Source organism: Triturus cristatus, chromosome 9 (assembly GCF_964204655.1).
Source record: "Triturus cristatus chromosome 9, aTriCri1.1, whole genome shotgun sequence".
NCBI lineage: Eukaryota > Metazoa > Chordata > Amphibia > Caudata > Salamandridae > Triturus > Triturus cristatus.
In genome coordinates this window covers 371,864,745-371,880,191 of record NC_140592.1, presented here as the reverse complement: position 1 = coordinate 371,880,191, position 15,447 = coordinate 371,864,745, and the positions used below count along the sequence as shown (strand labels likewise).

The window sequence follows — 15,447 nt, the reverse complement described above, 5'->3', positions numbered from 1 at the left end:
CTGACGGTAAACAAGTGCAGTCCATTAACCATGTGTTTAATGTGGGTGAGACGTAATTAATGATACTCACCCACAGTAAAAAAGTTCAAACTGGGTGATCAAAGAGCAAAACAACTTGCTGAACTAAATGGGCGTACCCATTTGCCACACATATTCATTCTCATTGACTCTGGCTCACCAATACTCACTTACTAGCATCAATCTCACTTATTCTCATTCTCTAACTTTCACTAACTCTCATTCACGTTCAGCCACATGCACACACATACAGACACCCAAGCTCACACATATGCACTTTGTCTTTCTCACACAAACACACTGTCACCCACAAGCATCTGCCCAAACACATTTTATTTCCTTGCCTGAGCTGCCAGGAAAGGTCTTATTCCAGTTCTTGGTGCTCCATTTGTTTTTGCATTAATAGTAAATAAAATACTATTATTCACTATTAGTATAGTGAATAAATGCACAGAAAACAAGGAGAGTGCAGTCCCAACAACCGTAAGATTTGCCCCTGGGTTCTTGGTAATGATTTTGCCATCTCTGAGGTCAGGGGTCGCAAAGACAGTGCTAGAGATTGCAAGGGGCATGCCAGGAGTCCCAGCTGCGACCCCTATATGTTGTCCATACTTTCTGCTAAAACAAATGACTTTCACTTACCATTCACTCATTTACTCCGCATTTCACCTATATGCAACAATGGAAAGAAAAGCAGAGCAGGATTTTAAAAATAAAAATCCTTTATTACAAAAAGCACAAAAGCCACAGGACTATCCGCAAAAAACAAAATAAAGCAAGATAAAATCAATGCAAATTCGAAGCTCAAGCTATATTTTTATTCTGAGTCTGAACACCTCAGAGTGCGTAGTTTAGGTCATTACATTACAGCATGCATTCTGAGCCTAGAAACTAAATGGTCTCTCTGTTGGTCTTCCAGCCAAGATTCAGCAGGAGATTGATGATGTGGTTGGACCCACGCGCCACCCCACCATTGATGATCGTGTGAAGATGACGTACACAAATGCTGTGATTTTCGAGATTCAACGTTTCCTTGACATAGCGCCAATTGCTCTTCCACACTCCACGACCCGCGATACTGAATTCCATGGCTATCACATTCCGAAGGTATGGAATGCACAGATGCCACTGGTAGCAACAGATTCATTTATGTTATGCTATATCATATTGTTAGACCTGCCAGCCTTAGGTTGGTCTTTCACCAAATTATTTGCCTGCTTACCTCCTCTTTTTGCTGAATCTTTGTTTGTTGGTCTTAGGGCTCTGAGCACTTTACCTCTGCTAACCAGTGCTAAAGTGCATGTGCTTCTCACCTTAAAATTGTTACATTCGTTATATTCACAATTTGGATGTTTATTTTATCTATAAATCCCTAGTAGAGTGCATTAACTGTGGACAGGGCCTGTACATTAAATGCTACTAGTGGGCTTGCAGCACTGATTGTGCCACTCACACAAGTAGCCCTTTAAACATGTCTCAGGACCGCCACTGCAGGGCCTCTGTGGGGAGTTTTGCTGCCATTTTGATTCACATTTAAAACCCTTTGCCAAGCCTTAAACTCCCCTTATATTACACCACCCCTAAGGAATGCCCTAGGTAGCCCATAGGGCAGAGTGCTGTGTGAAAAAGACAAAATTCGTTGTTCTCTACTGTGGGGTTAACATTGGTAATACTGTATTACACTTTTAAGCTGTAATTCCTGATTAGAAAGGAGTAGCTCTGTCATGTTTTGTGTTTTATATGTTTGGGATGGTAAAGATAAATCCTCTTTACTGTTAACGTTGGATTTAACATTACTATTTTAGAAATGCCACTCTTACAAAGTGAACATTTCTGTGCTCTTAAAGCTCTGTGTGCCTACAGCCTCTCTCCAATACACGTCTGGGGTGGATGACAGCTTGACTTTGTGCATTCCCTTTAGTCAGCCGCACACAAAAGAAGGTTAGGTGTATCTGAGTGTCCATATGCATCCTGATGGGGTATCCTGGTCAGGATGGGAGGCAGGGGCTGACACTGGCACCTGAATAGGCAGTGTCCTATCCCCACATAAAGGGTTGATCACCCCCCTGTAGTTAGCCTGGAGCCAGGGCTGGAAAGGAAGGACCTCTGTGCACTTTAAAGACCCTTCTTTAAAGTCACCCCCACTTCAAAGGCACAACTGGATACTGTGTCCCTGAACCCACCAAATAAGACACTTTTGGACCTGTAAAGAACCTCGGTCAGAAAAACGGAAGTGCTGCTACAAGCTGCTGCCATTTATAAAGCTTTATAGCGCATTTGAAGCCGAGGCACCATTTCCTCATGGTCTGAGGTGGGTGACCACAGTTGATGTGCTCTGGTGTCATTGTGTTTGGTCAGTGAATACTGGTATGTTCAACATAATATTTAGTGATGGTTTATATTGGTATATTTAGTGATGGTTTATATTGGTACATTCGAAGGAATATGATTCATCCCACTCTGCGAGAGATCTTTGTAGCAGGTGTACTTTTCGAGTGGGTGCATGTCTAAATACTTGTGCACAGGGCAGTTCCTCTCAGATATTGGCATCAAAACATACCCACAAATGTGTTGTCTAACGTGTGCTCTTGAATGTCCTATGTGTGGCATCCCTTAGAGACAAGGGCATGTGTGCATCCTAGAGGCAAGTAACTATTGAGTGAGTAAGTGAATGAGCTAGTGAGGGAGAACTCTGCCCATCTGCCCATCTGCAAATAATATTGTACAATACAGATTGTGGCTGACTTGTGTTTCATGAATTGTTATTCTAGGGCACAAAAGTCATCCCGATTCTTACCTCGGTTCTGCATGACCCTGAACAGTGGGAGACCTCGGATGAGTTTAACCCGGCACACTTCCTGGATGAAAAGGGGGCGTTAAAGAATTCAGCTGCTTTCATGCCTTTCTCTGCAGGTAACAAATTAATTTTCAAAGGCAGTTGCTGCTGTGGAATACAGACTATTAGATGTCCACTTAAAAGCACAAACTACTGAGAGATGCTTATTAATAATACACAATGTCTGTTAGCTGGTAGTCTGAGTTTTGCTATTGTAACCTTGGCATCTTCTTACATCACAGTAGCTTCCAGAACACTAACGGCTTTGCTAGGATCTCTGTTATATGTTAACATATCTCTGCATTTACTCATCTCTCAGCTAGGAGGCTCAGAAATACATGCTACCTGATGGGAGTCTGAATGCAAATGTAGTGCACATCTATATTATTCTATTTGCTTAAAGACAGAGGAAAGTTCTCATAGCTACTGATGCTGTATCACTTCTGTACCTGCACTGGTGCTTCCTGACCTTGCCTGCTTTTTTTCCACTTGAGGTTCAAAAATTGCAAGACAAATAAAAAAAACCCCAGTCTGAACAATTTCAAGAATAGCATTGCGTTGACTAATAACGCAAGCTAGCAAATACTATCTTGGAAGGTTTAGAGAATTATCTCTGCCTTGAGGCAATCTTTAAACCAGATATCTCCAGTGAGTAGCTTGTGAGATACTGGTAGCTCTCCAGCTACCTGTGAGTATCACTCCTGTGTGCATCAGAACCTACTAAATTATAAACTTTTGGTTGGTTGAATAAATATATGTATATCGAGATTGAAAATCATGTATTCAAGACTATAATGTGAGTATTTTCAGAACTCAACACCTGTTGTTTGGAGAAAAATGGTGGCATTACAAAAATACCCTTGCAGCTGATATTTGCGTGATAAATAGGGAGTTGTTGGGGACACCTATTACTCATTGTAGTATCTGGTTCCACTAGCATTGCATCTATGGCTGTTCTGTATTGTTCATATAGTCATTCCAAACGAGAACAGTCTGTTTGTTGTACTGCTGGCAAGCCTGATTCACTGAGGTGATCTGCTCAGTTGACCACTAATGTAATCTTGTCTGATGTCACTTTTACACCACCAGCTAGCTCAGGATGATTTTCATTGACCATAAGTAGCTCCTATTACATAAAAGGTTGGAGACCCCTGTTTTAAACTAATGGGGCCAAAGAGTACATTTAACTGTTCGATGTGTAAAGAATATGGCCTTTAAGCTTCAGTATTTTTCTTCGTAAATATTCATAAAGTTATCTCCATCACCAAGAGGTGCCTGCTGAGGCTGGCCTTTCTTTGAGAAGTCAGGAGACTTGAAAGACTTTGGCCACTTTGTGCCTTTTACAGCCCAATTTTGAAATCCCTAAGATAAAAAGGTTATTATAGCCGGTTCTGAGGGGTTACTCATGAGATAATAAAATACTTTGATGGTGTGCTAGACAAGCCTCGTTTTTCTCAGAGGTTTTTGGTGGCCCAATCCCCTCCCCTAGAAACAGATCTCAACACATGGTATCAAAATGAAGTAGGTTTTCCCTGAAGTTGTCTGAAAGCAATAGATTTTCCGTTCCGCTCAAATCATTTGGTATACATTTTGATATAAGTCACTACGATTTTCCAGATTGAACTCCCACCTTTTTTTATTTTCCTTCATTTTTGTTTCCACCGTCTTCCATTTTTGCCTCTTGTCCTTTCCAGGTAGGTGTGCTGTCATATTATCACTGTCTTCTAACCCACGGCAGGGTGAAAATAAAAAGCTAGCCTGAATTAGTAGGTTGCTTGGCTATTCCTCAGGTTATACAGGTTTTATTGACTCTTAAACCAGAGCTACCACTCAGGTAAAATGAGGATACACACGTCAAAAGGTGGCTCGAAAAGAGCCCAGACGTTTAAAAGGGGAATGAACGGAAAAGAAGAATTTTGAGAAGAAGGATCAATGAAATTGCCCTGATGAAGTCTCTATAAGGGATGAAACGCGTTTGGCTGGGTCTTTTTTAAGTGTTATGGAATTGGATACTAAATAAAAAGAACTTTATGGAAAAAGACACCAACGTCTGGAAATTAATTGAAAAACAAAATATGGAAAGTACATGGGTTGAGGAATCATATCGCCCGACGACCGAACCAACTAGAATTTTATAAAGGGCAAGAAGATTTATTGTCTTTTTTGTCCGACGGACAAGTAGACATTAAATCACAAAAAAGAAATGAGCTGTGGGCATTTTGGGGCTCACAGGCAATTGAAATGCGGTCAGAAAGCCTTTGGAGGCCTTTGACTGGCTGGAAGTCCATGACTGGGCTCTTAACTAGCCAGTGATTGGCTGGGGGAGTCTTACGCTAGACGTCTGTGTTCTAAAGTGAGTTCAACACTGGTGCAGCCCACCTACTGAACGTGCAAGGGCGGGTGTCGAGGCAGAAAACACTTTTGCCGATGTCTGGGTCCCAGCGCTGCGGGCCGGGTGGCCTTGTGGTCTCTCTGACGCTGATTGCTGCAGGGCTCGATCACCCTGTCCATTGGGATCCGTCCAAGGCAGTCCACTCATCTTTGGTGCACTGGGGGGCACTTCCTGGAATCGTGAGCGGCAAGTCGCCATCTCTGACACAGTGAATGCTTCACCAACAGGGCGAGTCAGAGCCTTAAGAAAAGTATGTTAACTATGATGCTGCATGGAATGGTCTGGGATAAGTGGGCGTAGAGGCAGGGTCAAATGTGTGGCATGTTAATTTACAGTAAGGGGGAACGTCTCCACTGCTATCGGCTGATCAATGAGGCGCCTATTGCAATGCAACCAGTGCAGCGTTGATAATGAGTGAAAGCACAACGAATCTAAGCTCACTATTTAGAGAAATTGACCTTTACTCTGTTTGTCTGCTTTTATGGACGAGGTCGCATTCGGGAGCATGGAGCAAAGGATTATACTTTAACACCTGGCAGTCTTACAGAAAAGGCAGCCTTGCAAGATTATGTGTGCGCTGTAAATTGAAACATTTTTTTCCTGGGGTTAAACACATACAGCTAAATTTGAATAAAAGAAACGCCTCATAATGCAGCAGGCAGAAAGTATCTTCGTGATCCAGGCAATGTTATGTGTGCAGCGTATTTCATACAGCTGACTGAAATGTGGGCCACTTTTGGCGTCTGAAACATCGCAATGTCCACATTTTTGCCTGGGGTCTCCGGTCTCCGTTCCTAATACCCTCCCCCACAGTCTTTCTTGCCTTTTCCTTATTTCATTACCTCCACCTTCCCTCCACTGCTTCTCGCTTAATCAGTGCCCCCACTTTATTTTCCAATCTTGCCACTGCAGCAGAGGAAAAGCCTAACGTCCGTGTCAATTTTACAGGCTTGATCTGGCAAGAAACCAGTTATTCTCCAGATTGTGGGCTCATTCCTGTTAGCCTGTACCTCTATTTGTTTGCATTTCTCGTCTCCTGTACCTACTGTAAACCACCCCACCATGCAAAGTGCTCTGGCAGTGTGCGCTAAATAAGCGGAGGCACTAATGAAGCAGCAGGGAAGGTCTAAATTATGCGACAGGGTTGACTAAATTGTGTCCACAAATAATTAGAATTATGTAGCAGAATGCAGCCCATTTATGTTTATCGTATTACTTCATTTTTTTTACATCTGTATACGTTAACACTGTCAGTATAAATGTTTTGCCTTATTACTTTCAGATAAACACCCACATACAGGAATAGCAATGTAAAAGTGACCAGTCACTACCTGTGATGGGCTTTTCACTGTGTGGCAGGATGGGTTACCCTCTTTTTAGAAACTTTTGATCTGTTTGACCTTGAATCAACATTTTTTGTTAAAATATGCAGTTTAGGCAGCATGATTATGTGGCAAATTTTGAGGAAAACGCCTCAGCTGTTGAATCTCATAATCAGAGTGGCTCTGTTATAAATCAATTACGCACGTACACAGGACCTGCCATCAATGGGGGACCATCTGTCATTTGCAACGATATAAAATGGCAAACATTGCAGAACGAGTTAAAAAAAAGCAGAAATTATCAAAATTTAAATTTGTAGGTCTCACAATCGCCTTTTATTGACAACTGCGTGAAATTATACAATATTCCCACCTCAGAATTTTATGCAACTGCTGTATTGTGGCACTTTGGTTGCACAGTTACGTCAGCAGTAAAAATGCGCCCATACCAGATCCAAGGAAAAGTAACTCTGCCACCTGTGTGAGTATTCGTCCTATGTAGACTGTGACATAAAGGATTGTCTTTCTTTCCCTACATGATTTGTCAAGGAGTGTTTTTCCAGTGTGCCTGTCTTTGTGCCTTCTTTATGCATGTGCCCATTTCGAAATATTCAAGCATCATCCCTTAGATTAGACCCTCAGAACGCTCAGCTTCTGAAAACAACAAACTGATTGCACAAGTTTCGGCAATGTTAAAACCTTATCTTTCACCAGGCTTCCCAATACTCGTATGTCAGCATCCGGCAACAGAATTACAGGATTTTCCCAGAAGATAACAGGCACATTTGGGTGGGCAGTGGGAGGCTGGGGACATTGGAAGGAGAGAGACAAGTGTCAGAGAACTCGGATTTTAAAGAAAAAAGTGACTAGTACTTCACAAATCTCAGTGAGACAAACTTGCACATCTATTGGGGAGCTGCACCTCTTCATTTTAGGGGAGCTTACTGTAATGATAAGACGGAGTCTGAAGCGTCGAACAACACGTCTTTATTTACCAACTCCCACGGGCACGAATAAATGACCGTTGCTCAACCACAACATACAACTGTAATCCCCAACCGTCAAAACCACTACGTCATCGCTGACAGCGCGAGACGCGGAATGTCCGCCTCGTGCTGCCAGGGCGCGAGGCAGGTAAACCACTACATATCTCCTTTTCTTAGAGAACGGAGAAATAGAGAGAGCAGCAAAGAGGAGAGCAAGAGAAAGAGAGAGAGAGAGAGAGAGAGAGAGAGAGAGAGAGAGAGAGAGAGAGAGAGAGAGAGAGAGAGAGTAAGAAAAGAAAGCAAGAGCAGGATAAGCACTACAGTGGCTAGAAGAAACACAGAAAATCATTGGCGGTATCTAACAGGCATATTAACTGTTCTGGTACTCCTCCTGACAGCGGCGTGGCTGGGAGATGGGCTCTGAACATCAAGTTTACCTTGAGAGATCCTATGAGAGACCTCACTTTTCAACCTGGAACACTTGACGTCATTGCGCACATTTTTAACTTTCGCCACCTTGTTACTATTCCACCAGTCTTTACCATTGACTCGAACAGCATTACCACACACTTTATCCACTACCACAATTTCCCCATACTTAGCTTCTCCTTTTCTCACAAAACCTGGTTTCTTAATTCTGATCCTGTCTCCCACCGCAAATTCTCTGACCTTAACGCGCTTCCTTTCATCAAAGTACTCTTTTTGTTTGACCTGGACCTCAGCAGACTTGGACCTCACTTTCTCATCCATTTCTCGGGGAGTAGAATTGGATTTATTCCATTTGGACATCCAAACCGGTCTAAACTCGGTACATGGTTTCCTACCTCTCAGTAGTTCAAAGGGGGACACACCAGTGGAAGAATGAGGAGTGGTTCGATAAAACCACAACATTGTCCTGACACTTTGGGGAACACCTTTGTGGTGGGCAAGAGCCCACTTGACACAATCACCTATGACTCTATTGAGCCTCTCTACTAAGCCGTTAGTTTGGGGATGATAGAGAGAACTACGGTGATGAGTAATGGCAGATTCTCTAAGAAACTCTTGTACTTCAGATGATACAAATTGTACTCCGTTGTCTGATATTAAAGTTTGGGGAAACCCTTCTCTCATAAATGTTTCCCTTAGGAAGTCGATGATTTCTTGGGAATCAACCTTAGAGACAAACTTGGCCTCGGGCCACTTTGTGTAATAGTCCACCATAACAATAGCAAATCTGCATTGTTGGGGCAAACTGTGAAAGGGTCCTAGGACATCTATGCCAAGTTTTTCCCACGGTCCACCCGGGAGGGGAATGGGTTGGAGAGGGGGACAACTAGTGTGAAGACTCTTGTCACTAGAGGAACAAACAGTGCAGTCCTGCACCATTTCTTCAATATCTCTATCCATTTTAGGCCACCAAAAGTACTCTCTCACTCTGCGCTTGGTTAATGTGGCACCTAGGTGCCCGTCATGTGCTTTGGTCAGAAGAGTGGATCTGATGTCCACCGGTGGAACAAGTTTTTCTAACCTGAAAATAAGACCATCCTCAATCGAAAATTCATCACACACCTTGACATAGGGTTGCAAGATAACATCTACATTCCTTTCCCTGGGCCACCCTTGGGAAATATATTTCATAAGTTTTTTTGAAACTTCATCACCAGCCAACGCCTCTCTCCATTTTTGCTGATCAATAGAACAAACACTATTAAGTTCAACACTAGCTATAATATAATCCTCCTTTTCATCAGAACAACATTCATCAATCCCTTGTAAGTCCTGACTGGTGTTAGCAGGTAAACGTGACAGTGCATCCGCTCTTACATTTTTCCCCCCAGAAATATGTACAATGTCAAAGTTGAATTGTAAGAGTTTGGAAGCTAAGCGTGCGATGCGGGGAGTGGCCCCGCGGTTGTTGGTGCATCCTAAAATCGCAACTAATGGTTTGTGGTCCGTTTGAAGAATAAATTTTTGTCCCCACAAATAATTTTTAAATTTTTCAATGCCCCACCAACACGCTAGAAGCTCCTTCTCAATGACTGAATAGTGAGTCTCTGCTTCTCTTAATACTCTGGATGCAAACCCTACAGTATGTTCCTTTTGGTCCACAATCTGTGTCAAAACAGCGCCCAGTCCATAACTGCTAGCATCAACAGTCAAAGTACACTGGACCCCTTGTACAAATGGCTTCAAAGCCTTGACAGTGCTAAGTTGCTCCTTGATCCAAACGAAAGCAGTCTTGCATTCATCATCCCACACAAATTCACTTCTGTCTTGGAGCAGCTTGGAAATGGGGCGAATCTTTGTAGCATAGTCTTGAATAAAACGGGCATAGAATTCTGTGAGACCTAACAGTGATTTGACTCCTGCTTTGTCTTTGGGAGCAGAGGCATCAACGATGGCTTGAACCAAACTCGGTTTGGGCGTGACTCCTTCACTTGATATCGTATGACCCAGATAATCCATTTTGTCTTTGGAGAATTCACACTTGTCTCTTTTTAGGACTACCCCATGTTCCTGGAATATAGATAAGATCTTATTCAGCACTATGTCGTGTTCTTGTTGGTCTTTTGCGAACAGCAGAATGTCATCTTGGAATATGGCCACGTTTTTTATCCCCTTCAGTAAATTGACCATAACTCTCTGAAAGACAGAGGCTGCTGAGGCCAACCCAAAAGGCATTCGACAAAATTGGAACAGACCTGCAGGAGAATTGAACGCAGTGAAATGGCGTGACTCCTTGTCCAGTTCAATTTGGTGATATGCCGAGGCCAGATCTAATTTGGTGAAGACCTTGGCACCTTCGACTACACCCAGCATTTCTGATATATTCGGTAGAGGATGCGAATCCACCCAGATGACCTTGTTTAGATTGCGCAAATCAATGCAGATTCTGAGGTCGTTATTTTTCTTCCTTGCCACGACCAATGCTGAAGACCAATCAGACGATTCTATGGGTTCAATAACCCCTCTTTTTTGCATGGACAAAAGTTCTTTTTCCAAGTCTTCTCTGATGCTGAAAGGGATACTCCTTATTTTGTGTTTTACCGGTTCCGCATCACTCTTTATCTTAATCTTGTGTTTGAATCCTTTGATTTTCCCCAATTCGCCTGAAAACACTCTGGGATATTTATTGAGTAGTTCCTCCACATGTGTTTGGTCCCGAACCACCAGAATCTGTTCTTTGGCTCCAGGGCACAGCATCATACTGAATAAACCTTGGTGGAACCATCCCAATATGTCTAATCCATTGACAGCTACATAAACTTTCCCATAAATGTGTCTGTTCTTGAAGATCAAGATGTCCTCAAAGTACCCCAACAGTTCTATACTTCTCCCTTCATAGGATACAGGTTCACGGTCAGGCGGTTGCAGAGGTCTGTTACCCCATTTTTTCCTGAACAACGATTCACTGATCATTGTGATCCTTGCACCAGAGTCTACAAGCAGTCTCACACTTTCTTCACCTACTCCAATGATGGCATAGGGATCTATGCAGTCATCGGGGTTACCCCTCCTTATGTTCCCTTCGCTGACGACTACCACCATGTCCTTGAGTTCGCAAAGAGTGTCATCGCTGTCACTGCCACTTGCATCCATGGCACATGCTACCTGTTCTTTCTTATATTTTTGGCTTTGGCATACTTTGTCAAAATGTCCCAATTTCCCACATTTGCGACAGGTTGCATTTCTCGCAGGACACGGTCTACCACTTTTCACATGGGAGGGATATCCACATCTGTAACAGATATCAGTCCTTTTGAAAAAATTATTTGGCTGATACTCTTTTCTCCTCTCATACTTTTTACAACGGACAGGGGTAACAACTTCCACACTTTTACTTTCCAGTTCCTTTATTGAAGATTGTGACGTTTCAATACTTTTCGCTATGCAAATAGATTCATCCAGGGAGGGATTTTCCAAAGATAAGAGCTTCTGTCTTATGGTTTTGTCAAGACATTTTCCTATGAACTGGTCACGAATCAATTGTTCACTGAAATTTTCAAATTCACATTCTGCCACCAACTTCCTCAAAGCAGTAATGTATGTGTCTACATCTTCCTCGGTTTTCTGCACTCTTTTAAAGAATTTATGCCTAGACACCACCACACTGGGGGCCTCATGTAGGTAGCCAAATACCGGTCGGTAACGGCCGATTTTCGGTAAATATGCCGTTACCGACCGGTATTGAGACAAGTGAGATGTAGGAGTCCAAAAACCAATTTTCGGTAAATATGAGGCGGTAAATACCGATTCATATTTACCGAATTCCAAAATACCGATTCAGATTTACCGAATACGTAATTAACGATTCGGTAAACATGAAGTGGTAAATATGAAGTGGTAAAAATAAAAATGACATGTAGGAGCACTCGGTAATTAAGAAATCCAGGAAAATCGGTAAATAAGAGTCGGTAATTAACACGGATTGAAAGCAGGTGGTAACCATCAACAGTGCAGATAAGCAACCCCAAAATGCAAGAGCGTGGACAACATGGCCGCTATGTACGTCATTGCAAGGCGCCTACGTCTACAGGCAGCAGGACTGAGGGTGTGGCGACGGGAGGAACAAATCTACAGACAGCGCATCACACTATTCCAGCTGACTGATGCAGAGATACATGAGAGGTACAGGCTACACCCCGAAACCATCATGGACTTAATCAGGGACCTACACCCACTCCTGGACCAGCCAATAAGAAGGGCGCACGCCATACCCCCACATGTGCAGGTGCTCTGCAGCCTACATCTGTTGGCATCCGGCAGTTATCAGGTGGTGATAGCTGCGGTGGGTGGGGTATCCCAGAGTTGCCTGTCACGTTTCTTCAGGAAGTTCCTGGATGCCATGATGCAGAGAATGCACCACTACATAAGCTTCCCAAACACACAGGCTGCACTGCAGAAAACAAAAACTGACTTTTATCACATGGCACAGTTCCCCCATGTCATCGGCTGTATTGATGGTACACACATCCCAATCTGTCCACCAGCTGATACAGAGCACATCTACAGGAACAGGAAGTCCACCCACTCCATCAATGTGCAGGTGATCTGTGATGCAGGGAACATCATCACAGATATTGTTGCAAAGTTTCCTGGGAGCACCCACGACTCTTACATCTTCCAGAATAGTGGGATCTACACACGACTGAGTGCCGGAGAATTCGGAGAGGGATACCTGCTAGGTAAGTAACAGTGACGCCCCTTGAAACCTGCAAATCATAGTGTATAGAGGCATGTTACTGATGGTTCCCTTTCACTCATCCAGGCGACAGTGCATATGCATGCCGGTCATTCATCCTCACTCCCTACCTACACCCAGCAACCCAGAGTGAGAGACGATACAACGTGGCACACAAAACAACACGCAATGTGGTGGAGCGCACGTTTGGACTACTGAAGAGCAGGTTCCGCTGCCTGCACAAGAGCGGAGGCGCACGCCAGTACAAACCCATCACCTGCTGCAAGATAATTGCCACTTGTGCAATGCTGCACAACCTTGCCACGAAAAAAGGTACAGATGTGGAACTAACATATTTTGAGGACAACGAGGATGAGTCAGGCCAGCCAGAGGGCAACGCAGCTAGAGTGCCAACTGCAATCGATGGGAGAGAGAGACGGGCAGAGATCACATGCAACTATTTCTGAGTAAGTGAGGGGACACAGCGAGTTGTGAGAAGTCATGACGTAGTTTTAATGTGGCACCACGCCATGAACACATGAACAGGCCAATCTGGCAATATACCATCTATACAAGGAGTATGTCCAGGGTTACGTCACCCAATGGGAAGTGGCTAAGCAGGGCTACATCAATGTTTGCGCATACGCGCTGCAGTGGTGGATTGCACGGCCTGTGCATCCTCACTAGAGCCAACCCCAAGCCGCCTGCTGCTCCTGCGTGCTTCTGGGACGGGGGGTGTGATGCTGCTGCTGGTGTCGATGCTCTCCGCAGCATCCCCTGCAGCAGTTGTCGACGCCTGACTAGTCAATAGCACCCCTAGTGCACTTGTCACCTGCACCATCCCCCGAGACAGGTCGCTGCAGCACTGTGTTAGGCCCTCCTGCATCGTCACAGAGCGCCGGCACAGTAGAGAAGTCGCAGTTGCCAGACGGTTGAGTGCCCTGCTGGTAGTGTCCCTTCTCTGGCGTTCCCGGCGCCGTGCTTCGATGTCAGCATCTAATTTGCTGCACAACTGCTGGATTGACTGGGACATGTCCCGAATGCCCGCAGCCATGCCGCTAATGTTATTGTCCATGTTGACTAATGTTGTCGTCATCACCCGCATGTGCCTCTGGACTGACATGACTGCCTTTGATTGCAGGCGCTGTTGTTTCAACATTTGGCCCTCGAGCCCCAAGAAGACACCATGGCCGTCAGTGGGTGCTGGTGGACTCTGGACACGCGACCTGCGGTGCCCTCTTGCTCCCGTCTGTGCTGCCTGTGAGGTGTGGGGCACAGTGGCATGGCTCCCTTCCTGGGGCCCGGTGCGGTCTTCTGGGCCCATGCTGTCGTCTGACGAGGTGTCTAAGGCTCGTAGCCTGGCTGCTGGACGCCTCCTCATTCTCACACCTGCAAGCGGAGATGTGGCCGGTGAATCGAACATGAGTGGCGATGCTGGCTCTGGTTGTGGTGATGCTGGCTCTCGGTGAGGTGATGCTGGCTCTCGGTGAGGTGATGCTGGCTCTCGGTGAGGTGATGCTGGCTCTGGGTGCGGCGAGGCTGGCTGTGTTGGTGGTGCGGCTGCCAGTGGGCCTGCTCCCTGGTCTGAACTTGTGCTGGCTAGAGGTGATATTTGTGGCCGGTGTGCCGTCTCTCCTGCAGCATGCCCTGTCCTGCATGATGTCACATCTGTGGACAGAAATACAACATTGGCTCAGTGTCCCCGAAGGGCTGCATTGCAAGCGTCACAATAAATCATTTCACATTCCAATATGTCCTCTGTCTCATTGTGCCTCGAGTGCGTGACATGCCATGTTGCCCTGTAACATTTACGTCATGGTTAGTGTTGCCCTGACTACATCTCCCGGAATGCATTGCCTGTCTGCACTGACACGTGTGGACTGCAGTGTGATTCTCGTTTCACAATGGGGGATGTGGGATAGGGGTAGGGGGGGCTACATTGCTGTGCTTTCGTCTTACCTTGGTGTGTTGCGGCTCTGGCAGAGCTGTCGGCGTCCCCAAGACCCACGACGCTCTCTTGCTCGATTGTGGCCGCCACCAGCTCCTCCAGTTCGGTGAGGGCAGGTGCCCTGTTGGTTCCACCTCCGGTCTGGCTGGCCTCCTTCTGGATGTCGCCCATCTTCCTCTTGGTTATAATCCTCAGGTCATACCAGCGCTTTTTGAGGACCTCAATGTCCCTGTGGGTCACTCCCACAGCATTGACCTGCGCCTGGATGGCCAGCCATATGTTGCGCATTTCAGCCTCAGGCACTTGCAGGGATTGCCTTCCAAACAGCTTGTGGTGCTGCTTCACCACCTCCTCCACCAGCACCTGGAGTTCCTTGGGGCTAAATTTCAGCTTCCTCCTCCTTTCCCCTCCGTCTTTCTGTGTTCTCTGGCTGGACATGCTGTTCGTTTACCCGCTCGCACATGCAACGGCTCCCTGCCTCTCCTCTGCACTCCAAGCCTCTCCAGGGTCGGCTAATTATGTACACCTGCCTGGGTGTGGCCACTTCGGCTAATTATGTACACCTGCCTGGGTGTGGGCACTTCCTGGTTGGGTGGGCTGTCGTTGCACAGGATTAGCTGTTTCGTCAAGTCATGTGATTTTATTTACCGAATCCGTACATACCGAATCGGTATTTTCCGAATCGGTAAATACCACCTCGGTATTTTCCGATTCGGTAAATACCACCTCGGTATTTTCCGAATCGGTAAATACCACCTCGGTATTTACCGATTCGGTGAAT

At 45.2% G+C, this 15,447-nt stretch overlaps 1 protein-coding gene and 1 long non-coding RNA gene across 2 annotated transcripts in view; one reads left to right on the top strand and one right to left on the bottom strand.

Annotated features, from left to right (window-relative positions):
• The window catches only part of LOC146797971 (cytochrome P450 2C20-like), a 483,019-nt gene that overhangs the window by 463,620 nt on the left and 3,952 nt on the right, over nucleotides 1–15,447 (top strand). The window contains exons 8-9 of the mRNA XM_085625190.1: nucleotides 938–1,125; nucleotides 2,790–2,931. Coding sequence (XP_085481316.1) covers nucleotides 938–1,125; nucleotides 2,790–2,931 — 330 coding nt within the window. The remainder of the gene's footprint in view (nucleotides 1–937; nucleotides 1,126–2,789; nucleotides 2,932–15,447) is intronic.
• LOC146797970 (uncharacterized) overlaps nucleotides 818–15,447 on the bottom strand; it is a 33,212-nt gene continuing 18,582 nt past the window's right edge. Inside the window, exon 4 of the long non-coding RNA XR_014968574.1 lies at nucleotides 818–7,372. This is a non-coding gene — a long non-coding RNA (uncharacterized LOC146797970). The remainder of the gene's footprint in view (nucleotides 7,373–15,447) is intronic.